General features: G+C 40.2%; 2 protein-coding genes across 2 annotated transcripts; both read left to right on the forward strand.

The window, feature by feature from the left end:
• The first annotated feature begins 323 nt into the window (after positions 1–323).
• tcf25 (transcription factor 25 (basic helix-loop-helix)) lies at positions 324–11,762 on the forward strand. Its single transcript, XM_058089694.1, has 18 exons — positions 324–696; positions 1,002–1,118; positions 1,218–1,283; positions 1,367–1,491; positions 2,331–2,396; positions 2,481–2,563; positions 3,322–3,452; positions 4,245–4,344; positions 5,153–5,246; positions 5,395–5,487; positions 6,231–6,336; positions 6,431–6,590; positions 6,725–6,812; positions 6,915–7,073; positions 8,223–8,313; positions 9,139–9,218; positions 9,320–9,395; positions 11,475–11,762. The coding sequence occupies exons 1-18, from the start codon at positions 478–480 to the stop codon at positions 11,637–11,639; spliced, it is 2,019 nt and encodes a 672-aa protein (XP_057945677.1). The 5' UTR covers positions 324–477; the 3' UTR covers positions 11,640–11,762.
• A 3,411-nt stretch (positions 11,763–15,173) lies between these two features.
• On the forward strand, positions 15,174–19,243 carry mc1r (melanocortin 1 receptor). The gene is made up of 2 exons (XM_058089005.1): positions 15,174–15,294; positions 18,282–19,243. The coding sequence occupies exon 2, from the start codon at positions 18,287–18,289 to the stop codon at positions 19,241–19,243; it is 957 nt and encodes a 318-aa protein (XP_057944988.1). The 5' UTR covers positions 15,174–15,294; positions 18,282–18,286.
• Positions 19,244–25,127: the final 5,884 nt, after the last annotated feature.

Here is a 25,127-nt window from a genome sequence, read left to right on the forward strand (position 1 = left end):
CCTCATTATCTGAAACTTTGGCATCATTTAACACAAGAATATAACATTCTAAATACATTTATAGGCCAGAAAAGCTGGCAGTTTGAAATGTCTTATTAATTTTTTGCTCTTAGTTGCTGTTATTTTTAATGTTTTATTTTATTTTACAAAATATCCTTATTGTTATGTAAAGATCCATTCTTATTACGGTCTTTAAAGATGCGTTTTATGTCCCCCTTCATGCCTATAGGCTGTTTTGATTTCAACTGCCGCTGAGCAAGAGACATCAGCATTATTTACTGTGTGTTCCCCTCTTTGTCCTGTTGGAGGCAGTAGATCTCAATTAAGTGGTTGCGCCTGGAAAATAAGGAAGTGAAGAAGTAAAAACTCCAGCAATATGTCTGCACAGTTCTTGTCTGTTATTTTGTATGTGAACTAACGTAAATGCTACTTTAGTCGCCATTATTTTAACATCCGTATCGGAGTGACCAGCCAACGATGTCAAGCAGGGCTTTGCGAAGGCTGAAAGGAAAACCGCGGGGTCAGGAGGCGGTTGCCATCGGGGAGCTAACTTTGACAGGTAGCCCCGATGTGGCTGAGAGCGAGGGAGAAGAGTTGGACACGTCCAGTGTCAGTCCACCGTCACACAGCAATGGCAATAACCGAAAGTCAAAGAAAAACAAAGACCGTAAAAACATGTGTGCCATTTTTGAAATGGTAAGACGACAATAGAGTTAATTTAGAATGTAATCTTGTACCATTTACCTCCGACTTGAGCTTAAAATATGTTAGCAGTTGCTTGCTAGTGGTGGTAGCCTGTTTCATAGATATAAGGTTATTACATTACATTACGATAACAATACAAGTCCTTAAGCTCACAAAACAAATCATTTCGTAGCAATTCTCAGTTGTTGCTGGACATCTGATCTTTACACAAAGCTCCGACATATTAGCAACATATTAGCTCAGGTCAAATTGTGACTGACAGACAATATCCAATGCATTTAATTTCATTTTACTAGATAAGTGATCCAGAAAAAAACTCTGCAGATGAAGACACAGAAAAACTTGATGGAAATAAATCACTCGAAACAGAAAACAGTGACAGCAAAGAGAACAGCGGTCAAAGGCCAAATGAGGTAAAGCTTAGCAACATGAGGTTGAAGGGGGCGTTATCTTGGTTGTTAATCAACTTTTGTACATTGTTGGAGTGTATTTATTTGTTTACTCCCCTTCAGCCTGTGTCTTCTGTTAAGAAAAAGAAGAAGAAAAAGAAAGCGAAAGTTAAGGCGGACAATGTTCAGGTAAACACACATTCTCTGATTGCCACATACGTGCTTCTCAGCCTTCCAACATGTATTTCACATTGATTTCTGTCTTATGTCAGGAAGCACCGGCACCAGATGACAATATTGATTCACTGCTGGAAAACCTGGAGCAGTCCAATGGTTTGACATTACAAAATGATTGTGGAACATCCGACAGAAGACCTGTCTTATATGTGGAGCACAGGTTAGAATACAAGCATCTGGTTTGTATAGGTGGACCACATTTATCATTCGTCTTTTCCTGACAACACACAGTAATGTTCTGATTAGACTGACATAGATGCAGAAGTATGCATTTAATTATGTTTTAATTGTGGTTGTACTTTCCTTTTACCTATTAGATTTAGATTTTTACATTAGGTAATACACCACATTTTCCATATCATATGTAATGTTATGTATTGACAATATTTACTTGTACAATGTCATGTATCTGCAATTGGCTGGCGACCAGTCCGGGGTGTAACCCGCCTCTTGCCCAAAGACAGCTGGGATAGGCTCCAGCATACCCGCGACCCGAGTGTGGATAAACGGCATTGAAGATGGATGGATGATGAGTGAGCTAAAATTTTCCATCTTAACTTACAGCGCTGTCTTTTTGCAGATTAAATAAAGCCTGTATGAAGTCACGTTAACTTTAACATCATGCCATTACAATAAACTAGCTGCACATTCGACAGTAGGCATAATTAACAGAATCCTATCCTTCCACGTGGCATTACATTAATGTTAGTTTAATTGATTTGCACTACATTGATTTTACCTTATCTGGGGTTTTTCCACTCCATTCTGGGTGTCTTTGGAGGAATTGCTGCAATATCGAAGATGAACTATGCTCCAATCAGGGTTTTTTGCTGCCGATTCCGATCACATGAGGTATATGAGGCAAGAGAAGAGTAAAACGGACACATGGCAATGTATTGAGGCCGGCAAAATTATCAAGTTCATTTTCATTTATTGTGTGATTGATCAATGAATTATTGTCCCAGGCCTAGCGCCCACTGAACATTTGTTTTCTTGTAGGAATTTGAATCCAGAGACAGAACTGAAGAGATATTTTGGGAGTCGAGCTGTTTTAGGAGATCAGAGGTAAAAATCTCATCGGTGTGCATGTGAGGAATTATGTGTCAATATCTGTCCGCATGCCCCTCATCCTCTTGTCATTGTTAACAGACCTCGACAGCGGAATAGACAGTTTCATCGCAGCACATGGATGACCAGCCCCAAAGACAGTTGGCCTCGCTTCAGCCGGCCAGGTTGGCTTTGTCTTGTCTCAATCTATTTCTATACAGTATGTCACGTGTTGCATAAGTTATGCCTGTGCATTGTCATCCTTACTGTAACTAATTCAAAATATAAAAAGCGCACACATACACTTTGAAACTTCCAGTCTATAGTAACATCTATTACACTTATTCAGGGTTTCCCCTAGAATTTTTTTTAAACTGTGGCGGTGCCTGGCCTCAGGGGTGGAGGGTGGAGGCACATAAAGAAATATTTATTTATCTATATATATTTATTATGTATATAATATTTATTAATTAACTTTACTTTTTATTTTATTTCATTATTTATTAATTATGGTGAACTACTCAACATCAGCTAGTCAGCTACCGCTAGCAATGAGCTATGGTAGCATAAGGAACAAGACAAGCCGTCAGTATTATGACTTCAAGAGAACAAGGTTGTTGAGTGACACTTTAAAAAGTAGGTTAGCATGAATCTGATAGTCACTTCTATACTACTCAACATTGTTTTCAAGTTCATTTTTAAGGTGTGGTGGCTTTTATTTTGCAGTGGTGGGCTGCCACTATCAGTTGCATGTAGCGGAAACCCTTTTTATTCATGGAGTTTAAATATGCTGTGATTACATATAAAATTAGAAGAAGAATGTAGCTTTTGTGATATTGATGTCGATGTCATCATAAAGACTGCCTGTTCGTGATCTTTATGCTATTAAAGGTTTCCTAGTCTTGAGTACTGTATGCACTTTAGGCGTTGTATGTCTCTCCAGGAATCTCAATGACCTTACTCGAGTCAAAAGATGGCATCCAATACTTCACTTTTGAGCATGGTCGCGACTACCAGCAAGTACAGTTCAAGTTCTTTGATGCTGTTGAGTCCATGGATCCAAACAACATTGTGGTAAAACCGCATTGCTCTGCTTTGTCCTTTTGTAATTATATACAGTCAAAATCCAAGTCTAATGAATATAAAGCACACTATTACTCCTTTCATATTTTGTTTGTGTGTGCACTGTGCTTATTTAAAGAACTGCTGACTATCTAGTGATCTGATTTTGAGGGAAAACAAATGCTTCATTAAGTCACCTCAAAAATTGAATTTTCTTCCCCAAACAAGTTACCATCCGTAAACAATTACAATTTGAAGGTGGACAACAGGATAATTGTAATGAAAATATATTTTCAGTGTTCTTAAAATGTTTTGAAATAGAATAACAGAGGCTTCTTTCTTTCCATTGCCAATTTATATTTAGCTATATTCTAACAGCGCATTTATTGTATATTGTACTTTAGATTGTTCAGAATTAGGGTTGGGCGATATATTTTATGTACCGGTATAGATTTTTCCAATGATAAGAAATGACTTGTACTGGTACAAATGATGAAAACGTAAACAATGACATTTATGACATCATGCCTCGATGGCTATACGAATATATAATGAACAATAATGGATATATAAGATGGTTGAAACCATGAGGAGAACGTTCGTGCGTGGTAATATTTACTCGCCGACCGCTGAATTGTGGCACAAAGTCATTCTAATGACTGGACAAAAAATTCTGAGATTCTGCAAAACTACTTAAAATATATATTAAAAGAAAACAAACTAAAATATAAATGAACCCAATAAACATTATGTATATAGAGAGTCACACATTCTAACAATACTCGTATGTCGCTGCCTCTTCAGGCTCTGCTGCAGCTGAACCCCTACCACACTGATTCTTTACTGCAACTCTCTGATGTATGTCGCATACAGGAGGATCAGGAGATGGCAAGGGACCTCATTGGTGAGGATCGTTGACACAAAACAAGAATGAATGAACCCATGAATGAATGAAGACCCCCTCAGAACCAGAGCGTGAATGGTTTTGAACCTTGTTTTATACCCACCAACCATCCAACCATTTTCTATGCCGCCTATCATTAGGCTTGTAGGTATGCTGGAGCCTATCCCAGCTGTCCTTGGGCGAGAGGCGGGGTACACTGGACTCGTTGCCAGCCATTCGCAGGACACATATAGACAAACAACTATTCACACTCACATTCATACCTATGGACAATTTGTAGTCGCCAGTTAACCTAACATGCATGTTTTTGGAAGGTGGGAGGAAACGGGAGTACCCGGAGAAAACCCACACATGCACGGGGAGAACATGCAAACGCCACACAGAGATGCCCAAGCAGAAAATTGAACCCAGGTCTTTCCGATCTCCTGACTGTGTGGGCCATCGTGCGGCCCCCCATTAACTACCTGTACTTTATTTTAAAGCAGCATTATGTAGTAAAGTAGCATTAAACTAATAGCATTATCAGCATTAGTCATGGATAGTCACTTGGTGTGTAGTTCTAATAGCTTCTCTTTATTTTACCAGAGCAGCGTATCGCTTTAAGTGGTCTAAATTGAGACCAGTAAGATGAGTTATTTAGACTCTGAATAACCAGTAGACCCTTACAGACATGTCTTACAATATGGTCTTTTATGCAAGCATCAGTATTTGGTTTCTTCCATGTTAACTAGGACAGTAACCGCAGTACCACTATATGTGATGTGTACAGTATTTGTTGATTGATCAAATATTCTGTTTTTTGTTCCAGAGAGGGCCTTGTACAGCTTTGAGTGTGCGTTTCACCCTGTATTCAGTCTGACCTCTGGTAACTGCAGACTGGATTATCGCAGACCAGAAAACAGGTTGGATGGATATTTTTTATTTCGCTTGCTTTACTTAACTGTCCTTTGTTTAGGAATGTCTGGTTCATTTTAAAACACGTTATACCAAATTGTTTGTGACTTTCATTTCCCCAAAAGTTCGCAGAAATATACTGATATTTCTTTTCAGGGCATTTTATCTGGCTCTGTACAAGCACATGATGTTCCTTGAGAAGAGAGGATGCCCCCGGACAGCTTTAGAGTACTGCAAACTGATTCTGAGGTAGGAGAAGAAGAACAGAAATATTTGAAAGTGCAAAAACAAAATTTGAGATGTCAAATAATTACAGTACATATACAACAGTATGTAATGGAACAAAGCTCCTTTGTTATGTTTTTGCTTAGTATAGGATGGCACGCAATACTAAAAGTCTGAGCAAACAAGAATGTCCTGTACTTTGACTCGTCACGCAAATGCCTTGAAATGTTTGTGGTCTAAGACATTGGTCTGTTTGTTGCCTTTTGAAATACCATAAAATTGCAATTATACTGATTTAAGTAGTCATTGGCACAGGAAATTTAAATTGTGATTTTTTACATTTAAGTTGGTATTTCACAGAAGACACTGTCTGGCGTGATGCCGTGCATTCATTCATTTTCTACCGCTTATCCTCACAGGGGTGGGGGGGTGATGGAGCCTATCCCAGCTGTCTTCGGGCGAGAGGCGGGGTACACCCCGGACTGGTCGCCAGGCAATCATGGGGCGCATATAGACAAACAACCATTCACACTCACATTCATACCTATGGACAATTTGGAGTCGCCAGTTAACCTAACATGTTTTTGGAATGTGGGAGGAAACCGGAGTACCCGGAGAAAACCCGTATGCACGGGGAGAACATGCAAAATCCATGTGTGGCCTGTGCTCTAACCACTCGGCCACTGGAAATATTGTTGTTATTTCTTAGAGAGGATTGTTTCATATCTGACTTCATAAATTGTTTTTTTTTTTTTTACTTCCACTAGTTTGGACCCGGACTCGGACCCGCTTTGCATGCTGCTGCTTGTTGATTTTCTGATGCTGCGTTCCAGACAATACCAGTCTCTCCTCCAGCTTCATGAGGACTGGGAGGTAAAATTGTGCTTCATATTTTCCCAAATACTGTATGTTTCATTTTACGTGGTCAACTTTCTATTGGTGGACACGCATTATTTGTCTGTCTCAGGAGCACAGAAATCTATCCCAGCTACCAAACTTTGCTTTCTCCACTGCACTCTGCCACTTCCAACTCAGTCAGCAGGAAGATATAGAGCCTGAAGAAAGTGATAAAGCAAAACACAAAGCTGATCGGATGCTACAGGATGCGCTAATCATGTTCCCTGGAGGTCAGAAAACCACTAACAAGCATATGCGCCGATACTTCTATCTTGAACAGCACCATACTTTATTTGCTCATCATATCTAAACAATTATACTCTTTTAATGTCAAGGTCATGACAAATCTCTGTGTGTTTTCTAGTTTTGATGCCTTTACTGGATCTGTGTACTGTGCAGCCTGATGCCACGGTCACTTCACATGCTTTCTTTGGCCCTAGCAGTCAGTTTGGGTAATGTAAACTTCCTTCCTAATGTTGTCTTATTGGTGTTACTACTCATATTTCTTCTACTATCTACTAGCCCTCTGTGACATATGCATTTACTCCCTCCAGACAGCCACCAGCCTTGGCTGAACTGACTGCTTTATATGTGGGGAGGATGTACAGCCTGTGGAGGGAAGCAGCAGTTATGCTTTGGCTGGAAGAGAGTGTGAAAGAGGTCCTATGTCGAATTGACGCAAAAGACTCACTGGTGGAAGACTGCCAAAACAAGTGAGCTCAGCTTGTGCTGCTTTCTTATAAGTGCATTGGAATGAGAAAGTGTGTCAAAACCTTTGTGATAATCTAGATCAGAGGTAGGGAACCTATGGCTCGGGAGCCAGGTAGGGCTCTTTTGATGACTGTATCTGGCTCTCAAGCATTTACCACAATAAAAATGTATGTTTGCTAACATTTTAAAGTAAACATCACAGAAATCACTGTTAAAAATATTAAAAATCAACAACTTTCTTATGCATTTTAATCCGTCCATCTATTTTCTACTGCAATACGGCTGACCATATCTATCTTTCCTGATGATATTTTCCAGGTCTAACACCAAAACTCGATTATTACTGGGTAATGCGGTAGTGTACCTCGGTCATTAAGATGTAAATGTAAACTTTCATCCTTTAGTCAAATAGTCACCTAGCTAAGCTGCAGAACCAAGCATTCTGGTAAAGATGGCCAAAAGAATGAAATATACTGAGTACGGTGCAAAACCATGCAGCAGCAGAAGTTGCATTAATGGCAGCAAGTATTTGATTTATTATTAGACACTGTGCTGCTCACAAAAGTGTGCTGGCCACACCCCATTGGCGTGGGGTAGTGTGCCTGGTCTACGTAATTAGAGCCCATTATATCTAAAACTGTTGGTCTTACATAAAAATGCACACATTTTATTGCATTCAATGTTTAAAAAAATGTATATGGCTCTCACAGATACACATTTTAAAATATCTGGTCTTCATGGCTCTTATAGCCAAAAAGGTTCCCGACCCCTGATCTAGATCAATGTGATTTTACAACGTGAAGTTTCCTGGTTCTGTCATGTTTACACAACAGTACTGTGACACAAAAGCACATGACAAACATAACAGTGGAAGCCATCAAAGTCAAATAGCCCTGTATAATTCTTCATGTCACAAGAATAGCTATAAAGTCACACAAAATGACCATATCATTTTCATATCATATCATTTCAAGTGTGACAAAGACTAAAAATGGAATAATTCCCATCAAACTGCAATGTAGTGTAGCATCAAAAATGGTATACTTGTCGTTGTCCTCGCCACTCAACTTGGCTAACATCAAAGAGTAAGTGTAGTTGGGTTTTATTGACTTTTCATAAAGATCGGTTTACTTATTTCTATTGTGTTGTAGGCGAAAACAGAGGTATCAGAGTGCTCCACGGAACATTCATCGTCATGTTCTGCTGTCTGAGATCAAAGAGGCTACATCCAGTCTGCCTCTGGTAAGACAGTCTTCCCATTCAAATAACTGCAGGGTATCCTCTTTTAGCCTACAGTGAAAGCAAAGTTTTGATGGGCAGTGGACTATTAATGAGAATGATTTTCTCATGTGAAATTATTCTGTCAAACTGTGTTTAACGTTTCATCTCTTTCTTTTTAATAAATCTCTGCAGCCTTTTGAGAGTTTACTTGATAAAGTGGAGGAGAGAGTGTAAATGATAAAGTGTTGTGTTCATTGGTGGTTGTGAAAGACAAGAAGACAGCTGCAATTTTCTTGCCAACCAGAGGTTGTTTTTTTCTCTGTGCACAACATATAAAATGTTCAGCAACTTTAATACATTTCATGCAGACATCTTGGGGATGTCTGAGCTTGTTTGGAGTCTCACTGGAAAAAGACACCTCGGATACGTATTGAAGTTGTTTCATGATGAAGCCTCAAGAAAATCCAAAAATCATCAACATCAACAGGGGTGTCAAACCCATCTTTAGCTTAAGGGCCACATGGAGGAAAATATTTCAGGCCGGATCAGTAAAATCATGGTATATATTATATACCATGATTTTAATAAAATAAATAAATATTACTATAAAATAGGATTGGGTGATATGGACCCAATCCTAAGTTGTATAGTTGGCTACTTCGCAGATTTCAATTATTGTGGCCTATTTTGGGAACCAAACCATCACGATTAATGAGAGAACGCTGTAAATGCATTATTGGGATCAAGCGTTTATTAAAACATTTAATTACATCTTTGGTATTGACTTAGTTTACAATAGCTTTATCACATACTTGCTTGACACTTCTGCTTTTGCTTGACTGTCAGGAGGTGACCACTCAGCCCATGATGGGATTCGACCCCCTTCCCCCATTGGACTCTGTGGTGTCATACACAAGGCCGGAGAGGTAATATAAGACATTCAGATCTTCACTCATTGATTTAGTGACCAATGCTAGTCATACCTCTGCTTAGCTGTATAACGTTTTGTACCTCTGTGTGCATTTAGGCAGCATGTTGGAGCATCCAATGAGAGCACATTGTCACTGTTTTTCCGTTCCTTGCTGCCAAACTTCAACCTTCAGGTGAGTGCACATTTACAGTACCATGTAACCCTTGGAGCAGCAATTGGTCATTTTCCATATTGTTACAAAAACCTGTACATTCTAATGCTCTGTATACACACTCAATGTGAACAATGAAAAATTGGCCTGTACTAATATAATACCTTTCAGTTTTGAATTACACCGTTTGAGAGCTATTAATCCTATAAACTTCATTTCACTTCTCATCCATCACTGTGTTCGTCTGCTATATGATATATTCAACTGCATTTGCTGATCCCAACAACCAGTGATTTATAAAGGAAAATCTTGAAAATTATCAAGGGTGCCCAAACTTTTTCAAACCACTGTATATGCAGAAGCTGTATAAATAGCAACTATAGGGTGGCGATAGCGCACAAGGGCGGCATCAAGCAATTTAGATTAGATTAGATTAGATTAGATTAGATTAGATTAGATTAGATTAGATTAGATTCAACTTTATTGTTATTGCTCATGTCACTGGTACAGGGCAACAAAATGCAGTTAGCATCCAACCAGAAGTGCAATTTTATAAGTACCTTAGTAGTAAGTAATTTGCATGTATGGCTAAAATATTACACCCCTCTCAATAGGTTGTAGTATGCACCTTGCAATCTTGAACTTGTTTCATAAAATACAATGTGTTTTTACCAAGACAGCGGGCACACACATTCATTCATTCACTCATTTTCTACCACTTATCCTCACAATGGTCGCGGGGAGTGCTGGAGCCTATCCCAGCTGTCTTCGGGCAAGAGGCGGGGTACACCCTGGACTGGTCGCCAGCCAATCACAGGGCCTTACACACATACACATGGTGTGAATAATAATAAACAATACATATAGCAACTTCTGATCAATCCAAATAAATTTTAGACTTAAAATAATGCACAGCTTTAAGTCCATCTTTAAGCTCTGCCCATTTCCAGTTAAAACACACATTTCCGGTTTATACCCCGCCCACTCCCAAGTGCGGATCGGAATACAGATAATTTAGATGGGTATACAGATACAGATAGTGGTGTACTCACTCATCCCTGGCAGAAACTTTGATAGCACAGCTGTTCTGTGAGGATAACATTTCTTTCCAACACTCATGATGAGCCTCAGGCAAAAGGCAGCAAGTGGATAAAAATGAAAGAAGGCACATGACTTTAATACAAGTATTTTGTTACCCAACATGTTGTGGAAAACCAAAATAAGAATGAAATGAAATGATTTTTTTTTTTGAAGCGTTCTTGTCTGTTGTATTGATTTTGAGTTTGGTTGTTAATCCAGATTTTGTAGAAATTTTGACCAATCTGCAGCAACTTTCCTTCTGCTTATTTACCACTATACAGTGAGACCCGGTAGCAATGAATGCAATGTAGGGAAGAAGGATAGTATGTCTAATGGTCTTCCTGGATATTTTACATGGTGGAACGCAAAGGAAATACACTGCTCTACTTAGCATTAATTATGTTGGCACTTAAGCTACTTTTTTCAAGACACATCAAATGTATTTGCTAGAAAACCAGCACACTTTCCTTTTCATTAGATCTATTGAAATAATGAAGCATTCTGCTTTTACAAAGATGATAATGTTAATGATAGTTGATTATTTTTGATGGTGATTTGCAGAGGTGTATAATTGCACTGCATCATACTGACAAATGACGCTAATGTTGAATCACGCTTATGTAGCTTGGCTTCACCAAAAGGAATAAAAATGTACCACAGTACTTACTTAAATGTACTTAAGTACTTACTTACCAGTATGCTGAGCCCAGCTCCTCCTTCACAAACCATCAGCTGTAAATCTTAATGTAAACATATGGGCACAAGGCGGTGGTGGTGTCATCTGGATAGCCATCTTTCAGTTTGGATAAAGAACATGTAACAAAGGCTGCAAGCTCTGTACTTCCAAACGACATCATCATGTTCGTGAAAACAACTGTGGCTTACCAATTTAGAGAAAACGACTGGCTTACCCTCTCACTTACGCATGCCACATTCCCTTAGCTGTAATCAGCCATATAAAAGAGAGACATTGCAGTTAGACCTTTATTTATTTTTATAGCCGAATCTTTCTTTGTCAAGGCTGGCCTGAGGCAGGAGGATGACTTGGAGGTGGCACGAGCTGGACAGGAGCTAAACCAGGAAGTGAATCGCCTCATGGTGGCAATGAGGGACATGCTGGCAAACATCAGGTTTCAAGAGCCACCCAGAGAGGACCAGTTCAGAGATGAGGAGGAATGGGACTGAGTGGGTTTTGATGTACCTCCATGACTACATTCATTGGCTTCAAAATAACATCTATGAAAAAGAAAGTGTATATGTAGACTATGTAAGGGATTTGAATTAAAATGACCACAAACTAAACACTAAGTTCTGTGTTTTTTTAATTTTTTCAACTGTTTCCTCGTGATTTTTTTGGTTATATAATCATTTTCAGGAAAACTATTTACTCATATTTTTTGTGTAAAGATGTTATCTTTCATTTTACGCACAATATTTTTTGTGTAAAGATGTTATCTTTCATTTTACGCACAAACAGACAGTTTGGGCTGGAAAGTCTTTGTTGTCACCATCCATCCAGCCATTATCTTCCACTTATCCGGGGTCCAGGTCCCGAGGCAGCATTCTGAGTAGGGAATCCAGACCTCTTCCAGTTCCACCAGGAGGACACCAAGTCGGATGAAACCTATTTGTCTGCAGTCGCTTTCTTTCAGCTCATACTATAGGTGAGGGTGGGAACATAGATTGAGCTGTAAAGCTTTGCCTTCCGGCTCAGCTCTGTCCACGACGGTCTGGTGCAGTGACTGCAGACGCTGCGCCGATCTGCAAGTCGACCTCACACTCAAAGTTCCCTCACTCATGAACAAGACCCCGAGATACTTGAATGCCTCCAACTGAGGCAAGACCTCTCACTCCCCACCCGGACGGAGCACCCTTTACTGACTGAGAACCATGGAATCGGATTAGGAGGTGCTGATCCTCATCCCCAAAAGCTTCACACTGAGCTGCAAATCAGTCAACAGCCTGATGAGGCCACAGCTGGACTCAGCTAGAAAGCTAGAAATTCTGTCCATGAAAATTAGGAACAGAATTGGTGACAAAGGGCAGTCTCGGTGGAGGTCAACATTCACCGGAAACAGCCTCGTGCTCCAGTTGTACAAGTCCGAACACCTCTTCCAAGACCACAAAGCACATGTAAACTAGTCACCATTCAGTGTTTATTTTTGTAGTGCAGATGCCCAATTTGCTTGACATTGTCCAATTATGTGCTGCTTTTGTCTATTGAGTTAATTCTCTACAGTTCAGAAAACTGAATGAAGTGAGCGACATGACATGCCTTGCAGATAGCAGAAATGCTTTGTCATCTGTAATTGAACCAATCATTCTGAATATTCATTTTGTACCCTGTGTACGTTGGCTCTGTCCTGGTGGTAATTCAGTTATCAAATTTTGTTTTATTATTAAGAATTTGATTAAATATTCTTTGACCCTATGATGAGCTACTCAAAATCAGATGGCCAAATACCTGTTGGAGACCCCTGCACTTGACGCTTAGATTTCTGATGTCACTTTATTAGCCTGCAAACTAGCCCGGAAGACTATATGGTTTCCATCTGGCAGAATGAAGAATGACAGTGCCTTGCTTTTTTTGTCTTTCTGTAAAATATCCAAGACAAAACCATTTAATGGGTATGGACATTATTGGACTTTGATGAGCCATTCATTCCACTTAGTACCATCTTAGAACAGCTTGTGTATCAAATGTCCGTTGTCCTATAGATCTGCACGAAGAGCTGGTGTTCTTGTCGGCAAAATGATGTCATTGTTTTCAGGTAACCTGAAGCTATCGTTGGGAGTTTGGTAGGACGGTTCATGTGATGGGCCAAGAACAGCCCAGAAGCAGTGACGTGTGGAAGTCAGAGACTGTCTGAGGCTGATGGCGCCACCGCTGCTGCACAGCATCATTGTAAAAAAGCAAGCAGAGGACAAACCCAGTTAAAAGCTGCAAAACCGCACACTTGGTGAAGCTGCAGTAGCATGTCTGCTGATGAGTTTTTCTGAGAAAATAACATTTTGTATTTCCCCTTCCTTGTGAGATATGACAGGTTATCAGACACAGAAATTTGTTGATGTAAAAAGCTGGTTACTTTTGTTTTGTTTCTCCAAATGTGGTCCATATTATATCACATCCGTCCATATTCTATGCTGCTTGTCTTTATTAGGGTCACAGGGTTATGCTGGAGCCTATCCCAGCCGACTTGCATGTGGCAGGGTACCTCCTGGTTGCCAGCCAATCCCAGCCACAAGATTTTTCTTCATTTAAATATCCCATTTGTGCATTATTATCATTGATACTCTTGTGAAGGTATACTTGTATAAACACAAACACACAAATATGCCAAACACTTGTTTTTGTTAGATTTCCGCACTCCTTCTTTTTGGACCATATTTTCCGTAAAAGAAATTAAAATTTTGTGGCTGATACACAGGACATGAACTTTTTGTTTCTTTCGGCTTATGAATATTGCGCCCTGTGTAGGTCAACACTTGACAGTTTGTTTATGTTCCCTTCTTGGGCTTTAATTTTTGTTTGGACGCCCTTATTTTTGCATTCACTTCCTGCTGTGTTGCTATTATCACCCACGCCTGTTCCTAATTTCTGTTGCCTATTTAGTTCAGGTGTGTGCTTCTCCCCTTCGTGGGATCATTATCGTTTGTTGGTCTGCTCTCCTCAGTTGCTGTATCCTGCTGCCGCAATTATTATTAAAAATAAACATTTCACCTGCATCTGGTCCTGGTCTCTGCATCCTGGGGTCGCACCGCAATGCCCGCATGCCATGTCGTGACAATGAAAAAGGTTTAGTAATTACTGTGACATGGAGAAAGGGTGGAATCTAATAAGATCTGCTTCTTCCTATGCCTTTTCGGACATGTTGAATTGTGTAACTGAAAGTATGGTGTACTTCAATGTAACCTTGCATGCATGTAAAAAAAAAACATCGCCATTCAATTTCCAAACATCCATTGCCGCATAAAGCAGGAGATGGTTCGTTTTTAGATTATTTCAAACATGCCTAAATGGGACTGTCAAAACAGCATGTTAACAGCGGTCCATCCATCCATTGTCCCCTGCTTATCCAGGTCAAGGTCATTCTTAGGAGAGAAGCTCAGACTTCCCAGTCTCCGGCCACTTCTTCCAGTTCCACCGGGAGTACACCAAGTCGTTCCTAGAGATTTAAGAGAACTACCTGGTGCAGTTAACACTGCAAGATTGTTTCATGGGTATTGCAAACAAAGATTGGAACATTGATGATATATGCGGTCAGTTATAAACCTCAAAGTAAGCTTCGTAAGTACATAAATAACAGCCTTTTTGATGCTCACACAACATAAAGTATGTAGGTCAATTTGACTGCAAGGATCACATGCTGAAACATATCGCCATGCTTTGAATACAGCTCTGTCTTGAGTGTCTCAGATGCATATGCACAAATAATGTGTTGAAATAAAAGCTGTCGGCAAGAACAAGTTTAAAGAGGAGGAAGAATATGTAAAATCAAAATAAGCATAAGGTCATTCTTTATATTTTTTTTCCCAAACTGCTTGCTCATCATCACCATGAAACCTGATGATCTCAGCAAGCAAGGAGGAGTCCCCTTCAATTGTCACTGGAGTCCAACACCAGGACCAAATCATTTCTCCACTCTCTCTCTCTCTGTACCAAAACCCTCATGTCATGCTGGTCCCGCTGCTGTAAAATCTCCACAAGCTTTGGTACCACACACGGAACTGGTACGTTCATCGAACATGATTTGGGATCACTACTTTTTCTGGATCTTGGTGTTTGTCAGCTTGCATCCATAAAGAGGCTGAGGAGACGCGCATCCCCTACTTACCACTGGTACGTTCCAACAGCTTGAAAAATAGATATGACGAACAAAATTCAATTATTGTGTTGAGTTAGAAACAGCGGCTAAAACCAACTAACTCTTTTTCACCCATTTTTTTCTTTATCAAGCCTTTTTTCCAGTGTTTTTTGACAATCCAATTTCTCTGTTTTCCAATATTATTTTACCTATTACCAATCAATTTTCCACTCTAAATGCAAAAAATTAATTCAGAGTATGAATTCGTAGCTTAAGCTATACTCCCGATGATACGACTGATATGGTTCACTTCAATTACAATAACATAATTTGATACAATTAGATTTTTACAATTACAATTTGATTTTACACTTTTTCCATTTGGCTTAGTTTTATTATATTTAATATAACATTTTTATTGGACCTCAGTTTTGTAATGTTTGTTTTAATGTGTCTCTAAAAGTTTTCCTATATGGAACAACTATGGGCGTTATAAATAAAGGGCTTTATAAATAAAGTTGGTACAGTATGGTATGACATGGTATTGTATGGCATGGCATAGTATGGTAAGGTGCAATACAATGCAGAGAAGACTGCATACTGCTGTGCTATTGACAAATTTACTGGTGAGGAAAGAACAATTACACTTTCATGTGAACATATGACACTCGCATGCCGCCATAATGGCCAAAAGGGTTTGTTGCTGCTTGCTGTTGGGAATGATGCTACATTGTGATACCAGTTTCATGCAAGACGCTTTTTTTTTCATTGTTTCATTTAGTTTTTTCAGTCAAATAACATTTCTGAAAAAAGATTTACATTAATATAAGAATAATTACAACACCCCCAGTGCTCTGTCAAATTATTCTGTATCAGTTTTTCAAATCGAGCCAGAACATTGTAGACAATTATGACGATTTTTTCCAGAGTACTCAGTGCCTGTCAAAAAGTAGTGCATCATTTTGGTTAAGCTGATTTTCATCGCTTGAAATTAATGTAGTCATCATTCAAGGCTTAACTTAAGTCTTCTTCCTGACTCTGTCACCCATTGATTTAGTCTTCGTCTTGACTACCAGTCTGTTGTTTTACACCAATGACGTATTTGAGTATTGAGTATTTGTCATTGTGTTATTTTACAATCAGTGTGTCACCTTTCTACAATTATTTTACAACCACCCAAATTAGACTGTCCCCACTGTTATTTTACAATCAAATAAGTTAGACCCAAAAAGTACGAAAGTAATCCTTCATTTATCACTGTTAATTGGTTCCGGACCGGACCATGATAATTGAATTTCCACTAAGTAGGGTTCCTTATTTATACATTTAATATTTTTCAAGTTAGAGCATAGAAAACCTGATTACAACAATCTAAATACAGTTTTAACCATATTAGAATAAGAATTAACACAACTAGTGGTCTGCTAATTACTGACATCAGTGATCATCTTGATTGATCAGTCATCTTGCAGCGTTTATGATTCATAATGAAACATACAGGAGGAGAAAGGTAGAAACAAAAGGACATTTCAAAGACTACGATGTCACGATGTTATTAAGAAAAATTTGGAAGAACAAAGTTGGAAATGTGTCCATTGTAAGAAAAGATGGAGATGAAGCATACAAGCACTTTCTAAATATTTATATGAAGCTCTATGATGTGCATTATCAATTGAGAGACTTTAATAAACAAAGGAAAGGGTCTCCAAAGTGCTTGTAAAAAGAAATTATATTACATTATATAGTGGATTATAATCCAAAAGACTAAAGAAGCACAAAATAAGTATATGACAGTATTATTAGGATTACCCTCAATATTTTATACATGGAAATGCCAAAAATAATAATATGAACAAGATATTCAGATTCATAAATATTGGATAAATATTGGATCAAGCATTGAAAAAAAGATCCCAAATTACTTATCAACAGGAGGAGGAAAGTATACACAGGAATTCTATCTCCATGTCCCTCCCTTTTTTGTGACAAAACAACAAATAATCAATATCCATCCATTTTCTATACCGCTTATCTACCTTTGGTGTCGCCGGGGTATGCTGGAGCCCATCGACATGGGAATAATAGAAAGGGTAATTAATGAGATGGCAGAACCACTGATGTACATCAAGCTAGGAGAATATACATCTGCAGGCTGAAATATCACTTCTGGCGTACCCCACCACCTGGTGGTGAGTTGGCTCCGATGGTGGGGGAGGATGCCGGTCAGGCCTGGCAGGCCCAAACGTTTTATGAGGGTCTATTGGGAACGACTGGCAGAGTCCCCCCTGTCAAAAGGAGTTCCAACTCCCACTTACCGGAGAGCTTCGACCTTGTTCCGAAGCAGGCAGTGGACATTGAGTCAGAATTTGCCATGTTCCGTGCCTTCATTGTCGAGGCGGCTGATCGGAGCTGTGGCCGTAAGGTGGTCGATGCCTGTTGTGGAAGTAATCCCAGAATCCGTTGGTGGACAATTGCATTCATTTTGAATTAAATTTTTAATCTTAAAGTGGATAATTCCTCTCTCCAGAATTATTTTACACTCAATCTAGCTCGGGCATACTCTGACTTTGCTAATAGCCTCTAAATGGGTAAAGTAAGCACATTCATTAGAGTACTGTAGACATGAACTAGCACCTGTGACCCTATAGTCACATTTATTATTCTTTGTTTACAACACATTGCTTAACTGTGTAGCACAGGCTACAGGATCAATGCAGGGTCAAAGGAGAGAAAGTAAGAAGCCAAAAAATTACCATTTCCACACAAAATGGGAGGATAACTTTTTTTCATGCCTGACTTCATGCAGTGGGAAGGTCATTCATGTAATGTCACGACTCATAAATTTACCATTACTGACGACTAGTAACCAGAATACCATGTATAGTGTGCCTTTCAATATTTTTGACTAATATTTTTGATTAATAGTCAACCACAAAACGGCAATCATGTATTATTTTTTGAAAACACACAATAGTGAGGGAGCTACGTTCAAACTATTTTGGCTTGTATCTCTTCTCTTCAGGAGCTATGGAGTTTTCCAACAGTTCCCAGGATAACCACTTCAGACACCATGACTATTTTGGAGATATTATGCAGGACAATGAGACCAACACAAGCTCTCTAGAGTGCCTCCAGCTGCAGATCCCGCAGGAGCTCTTCCTGTCGCTTGGCCTCATCAGCCTATTGGAGAACATTTTGGTGGTGTTGGCCATCATTAAGAACCGCAACCTACACTCACCCATGTACTACTTCATCTGCTGCCTCGCCGTGTCCGACATGCTGGTGAGCGTTAGCAACGTGGTGGAGACCATCGTCATGCTGCTGCACGACCACGGCTTGATGGACGTGCAACCGGGTATGCTGCGTCACCTGGACAACATTATCGATGTGATGATCTGCAGCTCGGTGGTGTCGTCGCTCTCCTTCCTGAGCACCATCGCGGCTGACCGCTACATCACCATCTTCTACGCACTGCGCTACCACAGCATCATGACCAAACAGCGGGCTGTGACCATCATCGCTGCCGTGTGGCTGGCCAGCATCACTTCCAGCATCTTCTTCATCGTCTACCACACAGACAATGCTGTCATCGTGTGCCTGGTGACCTTCTTCTGTTCCAGCCTGGTCTTCAATGCGGTGCTCTACCTGCACATGTTCCTGCTGGCGCACATGCACTCACGGAGCATCGCCGCCAACTTCCCCAAGAAGCGGCGCCCATCCACTAACATGAAAGGCGGCATCACAATCACCATCCTGCTGGGCGTCTTCATCGTATGCTGGGGACCTTTTTTCCTGCACCTCATCCTCATCCTAACCTGCCCTACCAACCCCTTCTGCAACTGCTTCTTCCGGAACTTTAACCTCTTCCTCATATTAATCATCTGCAATTCGCTCATAGACCCGCTCATCTACGCCTACAGGAGCCAGGAGCTGCGTAAAACACTGCAGGAGCTGCTCCTGTGCTCCTGTTTCTTTGGCGTCTGACCGACAACTGACTTTACTTCATGACTTCATTTGTTCCCAATAATATGCATTTTTGTTCATTCAAAGTTTTTCCAACATTAAATTTAACCAACAAAATCAATTGTGTGGAACTGGCTGGAAAAAAATATGACAGTAATGACATCATAACAGCTCGACAGGTTGAAACTTAACATATTTTGCAATGGCAGCTGGAGTTGCTCACGTTGTCTTTCTCCATGTCCCTCTGACACTTCACCACGGGGACCCGCCCCACTATTTGAACAGCACTGCTCTGGGCACTTAACCTTCGGAGGATTCACTGTCACCATCGTATCGTTCCATTGCTCCAAGTGAACTTGGTGAGATCCACCATTGGAGGGCTGAGGGAGAGTTGGATATCACCCACAATGCATTGCAGTGGCGCAAACATATCCATGGGGTGGTGGATGCATAAAATGAGTGAGATAATTACTGTATTTGACTACCTTTGCAGTGACAACATGTCAGGGCAAACAATTTATAAACAAATGCAACTTTTGAACCAACAAAACAAAACAAAACTAAACCATGATCGCTTGGGCTGGAAGAGAAGAAGGGCAGGTGTGTTCCATTTATCACTTCTACTCCTCCCACTTCCTTTCCAAGTGGCCCCTGCATGACGTTAGCAATGATGTCATACCAAGTGCCTCGGGCACGTCAATGGGGGCAACTCAAACTGCTATTGGAACACAGCCATTGTTTGTATGTGATGTTCACATGTGCTGTATCTGTACACACAAAAACAAAGGATTTGAATCCTTCCTCTGTCATAATTCACTGTATATTTTTTATGCTTTTTCTTCAATCGTCAACACAGATGTTTGAATTTTTTTTCAGCTAATTAGTGCACAGGAGTTTGATTCTCCACTTGGACATCTATGTTTGGAGTTTGCTTTTGCATCTATGTTCTCCCCGTGCTTGTGTGGGTTTCCTTCCACATTCCAATAACATGCATGTTAGGTTACGTAATTGGCGATTCAAAATTGTCCATAGATATGAATGTGAGTGGGAATGGTTTTTTGGCTGGCGACCAGTCCAGGGTGTACCCCGGCCCTGGCCCAAAGACAGCTGGGATAGGCTCCAGCATACCCCCGCGACCGTAGTGAAAATAAGCGGCATCGAAAATAGATGGATGGATGGGTGGATAGTGCACAGGGACGTATTAAGCTCTACCCTACTGTAGTTTGAACAATCCTGTGAAATCACAACATTTTTCAATTTTAAATATACTGTATTTGATGAGGCGGCACGGCGGTCTGGTGGTTAGTGCGCAGACCTCACAGCTAGGAGACCAGGGTTCGGTCCCCGCCCTCGGCCATCTCTGTGTGGAGTTTGCATGTTCTCCCCGTGCATGCGTGGGTTTTCTCCGGGTACTCCGGTTTCCTCCCACATTCCAAAAACATGCTAGGTTGATTGGCCACTCCAAATTGTCCATAGGTATGAATGCGAGTGTGAATGGTTGTTTGTCTATATGTGCCCTGTGATTGGCTGGCGACCAGTCCAGGGTGTACCCCGCCTCTCGCCCGAAGACAGCTGGGATAGGCTCCAGCACCCCCCGCGACCCTCGTGAGGAAAAAGCGGTAGAAAATGAATGAATGAATGAATGAATGTATTTGATGGAAACAGCAAATGTTTCTTTGTGTGTGTGTGTGTGTGTACAATGTCATAATGGAGAAAGTAACAAAGTCATCCAAGACTGGTTTAAAAAAAGATGACCGTGAATAACTGTGTGATATTTTGTGATATTTCTTTTTTTGTGCGTGACTGTAAGACTGAGTCCACGCATGCATTCACACTGTTGCACATGTTCATGCACTGGGACTGGTAGCACATGACTCTTCTGCAGAGAGCCAACGGCTTAATAATAAACATGTTTTTGTTTTGTAACTCACTGCAATTAAACAATGTAAAATATGTTGCGTATGTAAATCACAAAATCACTTTTTATAGTGTGGACTGCTCATAAAATTATTCAATTTGTCACGGAATGAAAATCTGAAGTTGAAATGGAATTTGTATGTTTGTATGTTAAGTTACTTGCTAAAGTTGTTCCGTAATATGTGTGATTGCGTGGTGCGTCACTGCACTTGACAACTCAATACATATACATTGGCTGGCCACAACATTAGCTACACAAGAGGGTGTATGGCTCATTTCAATATTTTGCAGTCTGGAAGTCCTTGGGAGCTCTTGGGAGTTTGACCAATCACAGCAGAGTGGGTGTGCCTAGAGGCGGGGCTTGGATGGAATATGTTAAAACTGTTTTGGCAGGAAGCAGGAAATCCAAGAAAACACAGGTGGAATAGGTGCAGATTCTGGAAGCTCTAGAAAACTTACAGTGTGGGTTGTCATGCGTTGCTGCTCTAAAGGAGTCCACAACTCAATACGAAGGGCTGACAATGAGCATAATAGGTCCCCTTGAAAGTCCACCCTGCCTCTGACAAACCCCCTGACAGTTCTCTGTTCCGCCCCCGCAATTTGAGAAGCACTGGCGATCAGTCCAGGGTGTATACCACCTCTCACCTGAAGACAGCTGGGATAGGCTCTAGCATGCCCGCGACCCTAGTGAGGATAAGCGGTAGAAAATGAATGAATGAATGGTGTAACGTCATGTGTACATGTTGTGTTTGTATCAAATAAAGACAGCAAAACGTACAGCCCCCCATTGTGCATATGCACTTTAGCAGTGGTTGTATTACCACTAAAAGTAAGAAAGGTTACAAGTTCCTGTGAGTTAGCAAGTCATCAAACATCAACAGCCTCTTGTTCAATCACTGATGCCAGCAGCAGGTCATAGCAATTTTTATTTTGTGTAAAAAAAAAAACCCACAGTCATCCCTCAAAGTAAAGCAACTTGCCTCTTTCAACTTGTATTACAATCAAGCTTTCTATAAAGTACTTGCACTAAGTCATGTGCTGGGTGCCGCAAGCTACAACACTGTGGTGTGTTGTGTTTTCATAGCAACTAAATATTTCATAGTGCTCCATCTCGCTCCGGTAGCCAGCTCGTGACAGTCTACCTTAATAAATCCGGTTTGGTCTGGGTGTATAATGAAGGGAATGACGTTTTCAATTCTCTGTTAATTAATGAGAGGAAAAACAAACAATACTGTTTTTCACCTATATCACAAAGCTGAGATGCATTTTTGTCTTGAAATATAAAAAAAATTATTAAGTATAAAAAATACAAATTAATAGCCGGGCTGCACGGCGATCGAGTGGTTAGCGCACATGCATCACAGCTAGGAGACCCGAGTTCAATTCCACCCTCGGCCATCTCTGTGTGGAGTTTGCATGTTCTCCCCGTGCATGCGTGGGTTTTCTTCGGGGTACTCCGGTTTCCTCCCACATTCCAAAAACATTCTAGGTTAATTGGCGACTCCAAATTGTCCATAGGTATGAATGTGAGTGTGAATGGTTGTTTGTCTATATGTGCACTGTGATTGGCTGGTGACCAGACCAGGGTGTATCCCGCCTCTCGCATGAAGACAGCTGGGATAGGCTCCAGCACCCCCGCGACCCTCGTGAGTATACGTAAGTGGTAGAAGTGGCATCCTTTCATTTTCCAGTATGTGGCTCTTGATTAAAAACATTTGGGCACCCTTACTCTAAATTGCCATAGGAATGCAGTTTGTCTGTATCTGCTGTAGGATTGACTGGTCACCAGTCCAGGGTGTACACCTTCGCTCGCCCAAAGTCAGGTGCCTTGGGGCTCCCGTTAGGCTCCGCTGTTTTCATATTGTTGTCTAACAATAAAGAGGTACTGTGAAGTAGGATTGTCTATTGGCTATTTGATATGCGTATCGTTGAACCCATGATCAAGTGGAGTTGCACTGCCGTAAATAACGCCATTGAAAGGATGGGAATTTCCAATGGAAGTAAAGTAAATAGTTTTTTTATGGTCTGAGGGTGGAAATGAATGAAAGCATTTATTTAAAAAGTCTATTAGGAATTATCTTTTTAGAGTAACTAACATTTCTAAATCTATGTTTGCATTCTCCCCGATGATTTATGTCCTGATTGTGCCAACAGAAGATGGAGTGTAAAGCCAGATTCTATTCTTTTTGCTTCACCAATGCAATACAACATTTTCATGAATGTAATGTAGGGGTGTCCAAAGTTGGGTAAAGGGGCCATTTTTGGTTCTTTATTGGCCTGCTGTACATTATAGAAATAAAATTAAAACCAAAAAATCTTCAAAAATGGGACAAAACACAGGAAAATTCAATGTTGGTGAAAAAGGTTTGGACACCTTTGATGTAGTGTGATGGTGTGGCATGGCGTCTCCTTTATAGGAAACCCAAGGCTCGTCATCATTGATGACGATCTCAATGCAGAGAGATGTCACGATGAGATTTATAATAAATAAATATACATAATATATATAATATATAATAAATAAATAAAAACCTGACTGACGAGTGAATGTATGAATGACATTCACAAGATTTCCCCTCGGCAGATCGGCTGAGATCATGTGGCCTCTCACGCCACACTAGATTTAATCTTTCTGTCCATCTATTGATTAGCCCAGCAGGTGACAAGCAGCATTCACAGGAAGTTGAGACATAACGTGACATGAAGCTACTTACCTGGGCTCACTGATTGGCTAGTTGGCTAGCCTGTCTTGTAAGAGAGCTTGTAAAACACAATGCTATAAATAGACCATCCGGGTCGGAAGCAGCAAGTCCATGGAAACATTGCAGTGCGAGGTGCACAATCTGGAAGATCTAGAAAGCTTTATTAGCAGGTTATCATGTGTAGCTGTTCTATAGGAGTCCACAACTCAATGCAAAGCGCCGAAAATGAGTATAATAGGTCCCCTTTATGCTGGACGTTTAGATAAACTGTTTTAATTAATTGTTTATAAAAATCAACTCTAATGATTTCTTGTTTCAAAACCAATTTAACTGCTTTAAATGTTATCAAATGAATTTCCAGATTAAGATGAATTATATTAAAAGGAAATAATAGTATCAAAGTCATGTTGTTTTATAGCCTGCAAGGCACATGCTTACAGGGTGTGGTAGCACTCTTGTCTTGTTCTTTTAGCGGCACAAAGCAGCTCTGTTCACAGCAAAGGCAATTATTCACAGTAAGCTTTTCAAACAATAAACTCACTCAAGCTATGAAGATCAGGTTAATCCATTACAGAAAACAAAACAGACCCTCTGGGGTAGCCCCTTGAGGGTGAACAAAAATAAGGAAGGAAACACAAAACAGTCTTTATAATGTAAAAAAAAAAAAAAGAGAAAAGAAAAATAAGGCATGACAAACAAATGAAATATACTCAAGTTCTCATGCTTTCAAACTTTTTGTTTGAATACATTCATCCTAACCTCCATCCATCTATTATATACAACATGTCCTTGGGTGAGAGTTGGGTTAGGGTTACTAGGTTTGTCCATACATATGCTGTATGGACAAACAACCATTCACGCTCACATTCACACCTATGGCCAATTTAATCCATCCATTTTCTATGCCGCTCATCCTCACTAGGGTGGCGGGGGTATGCTGGAGCCTATCCCAGCTGACTTTGGGTCAATTTAGAGGCTCCAATTAGCATAACATGCATCTACATAATGACTAAATGTGTCTGCAACCGAATTAATAACCTTGGAAAGATTTCTTCTGTGAATATACACATTGTAATTAAATAGCTAAACAATTAATTAAATAATTACGTCGCTTTTAGAGTTTACACATGAGATTAAAACATGACAAGATTTCTCATTTGGAGAAAAGCTGTATTGTGAGAACAGGGCAGCCAGAAGCCAAACAAAATTTTGAACTATTGTATCGCTACTATAGTAGGTGTAACTTATACGTGAAACTTATACTATATACTCATACTATATATAGT

Source organism: Doryrhamphus excisus, chromosome 12 (genome assembly GCF_030265055.1).
Source record: "Doryrhamphus excisus isolate RoL2022-K1 chromosome 12, RoL_Dexc_1.0, whole genome shotgun sequence".
In the NCBI taxonomy this organism is placed as follows: domain Eukaryota; kingdom Metazoa; phylum Chordata; class Actinopteri; order Syngnathiformes; family Syngnathidae; genus Doryrhamphus; species Doryrhamphus excisus.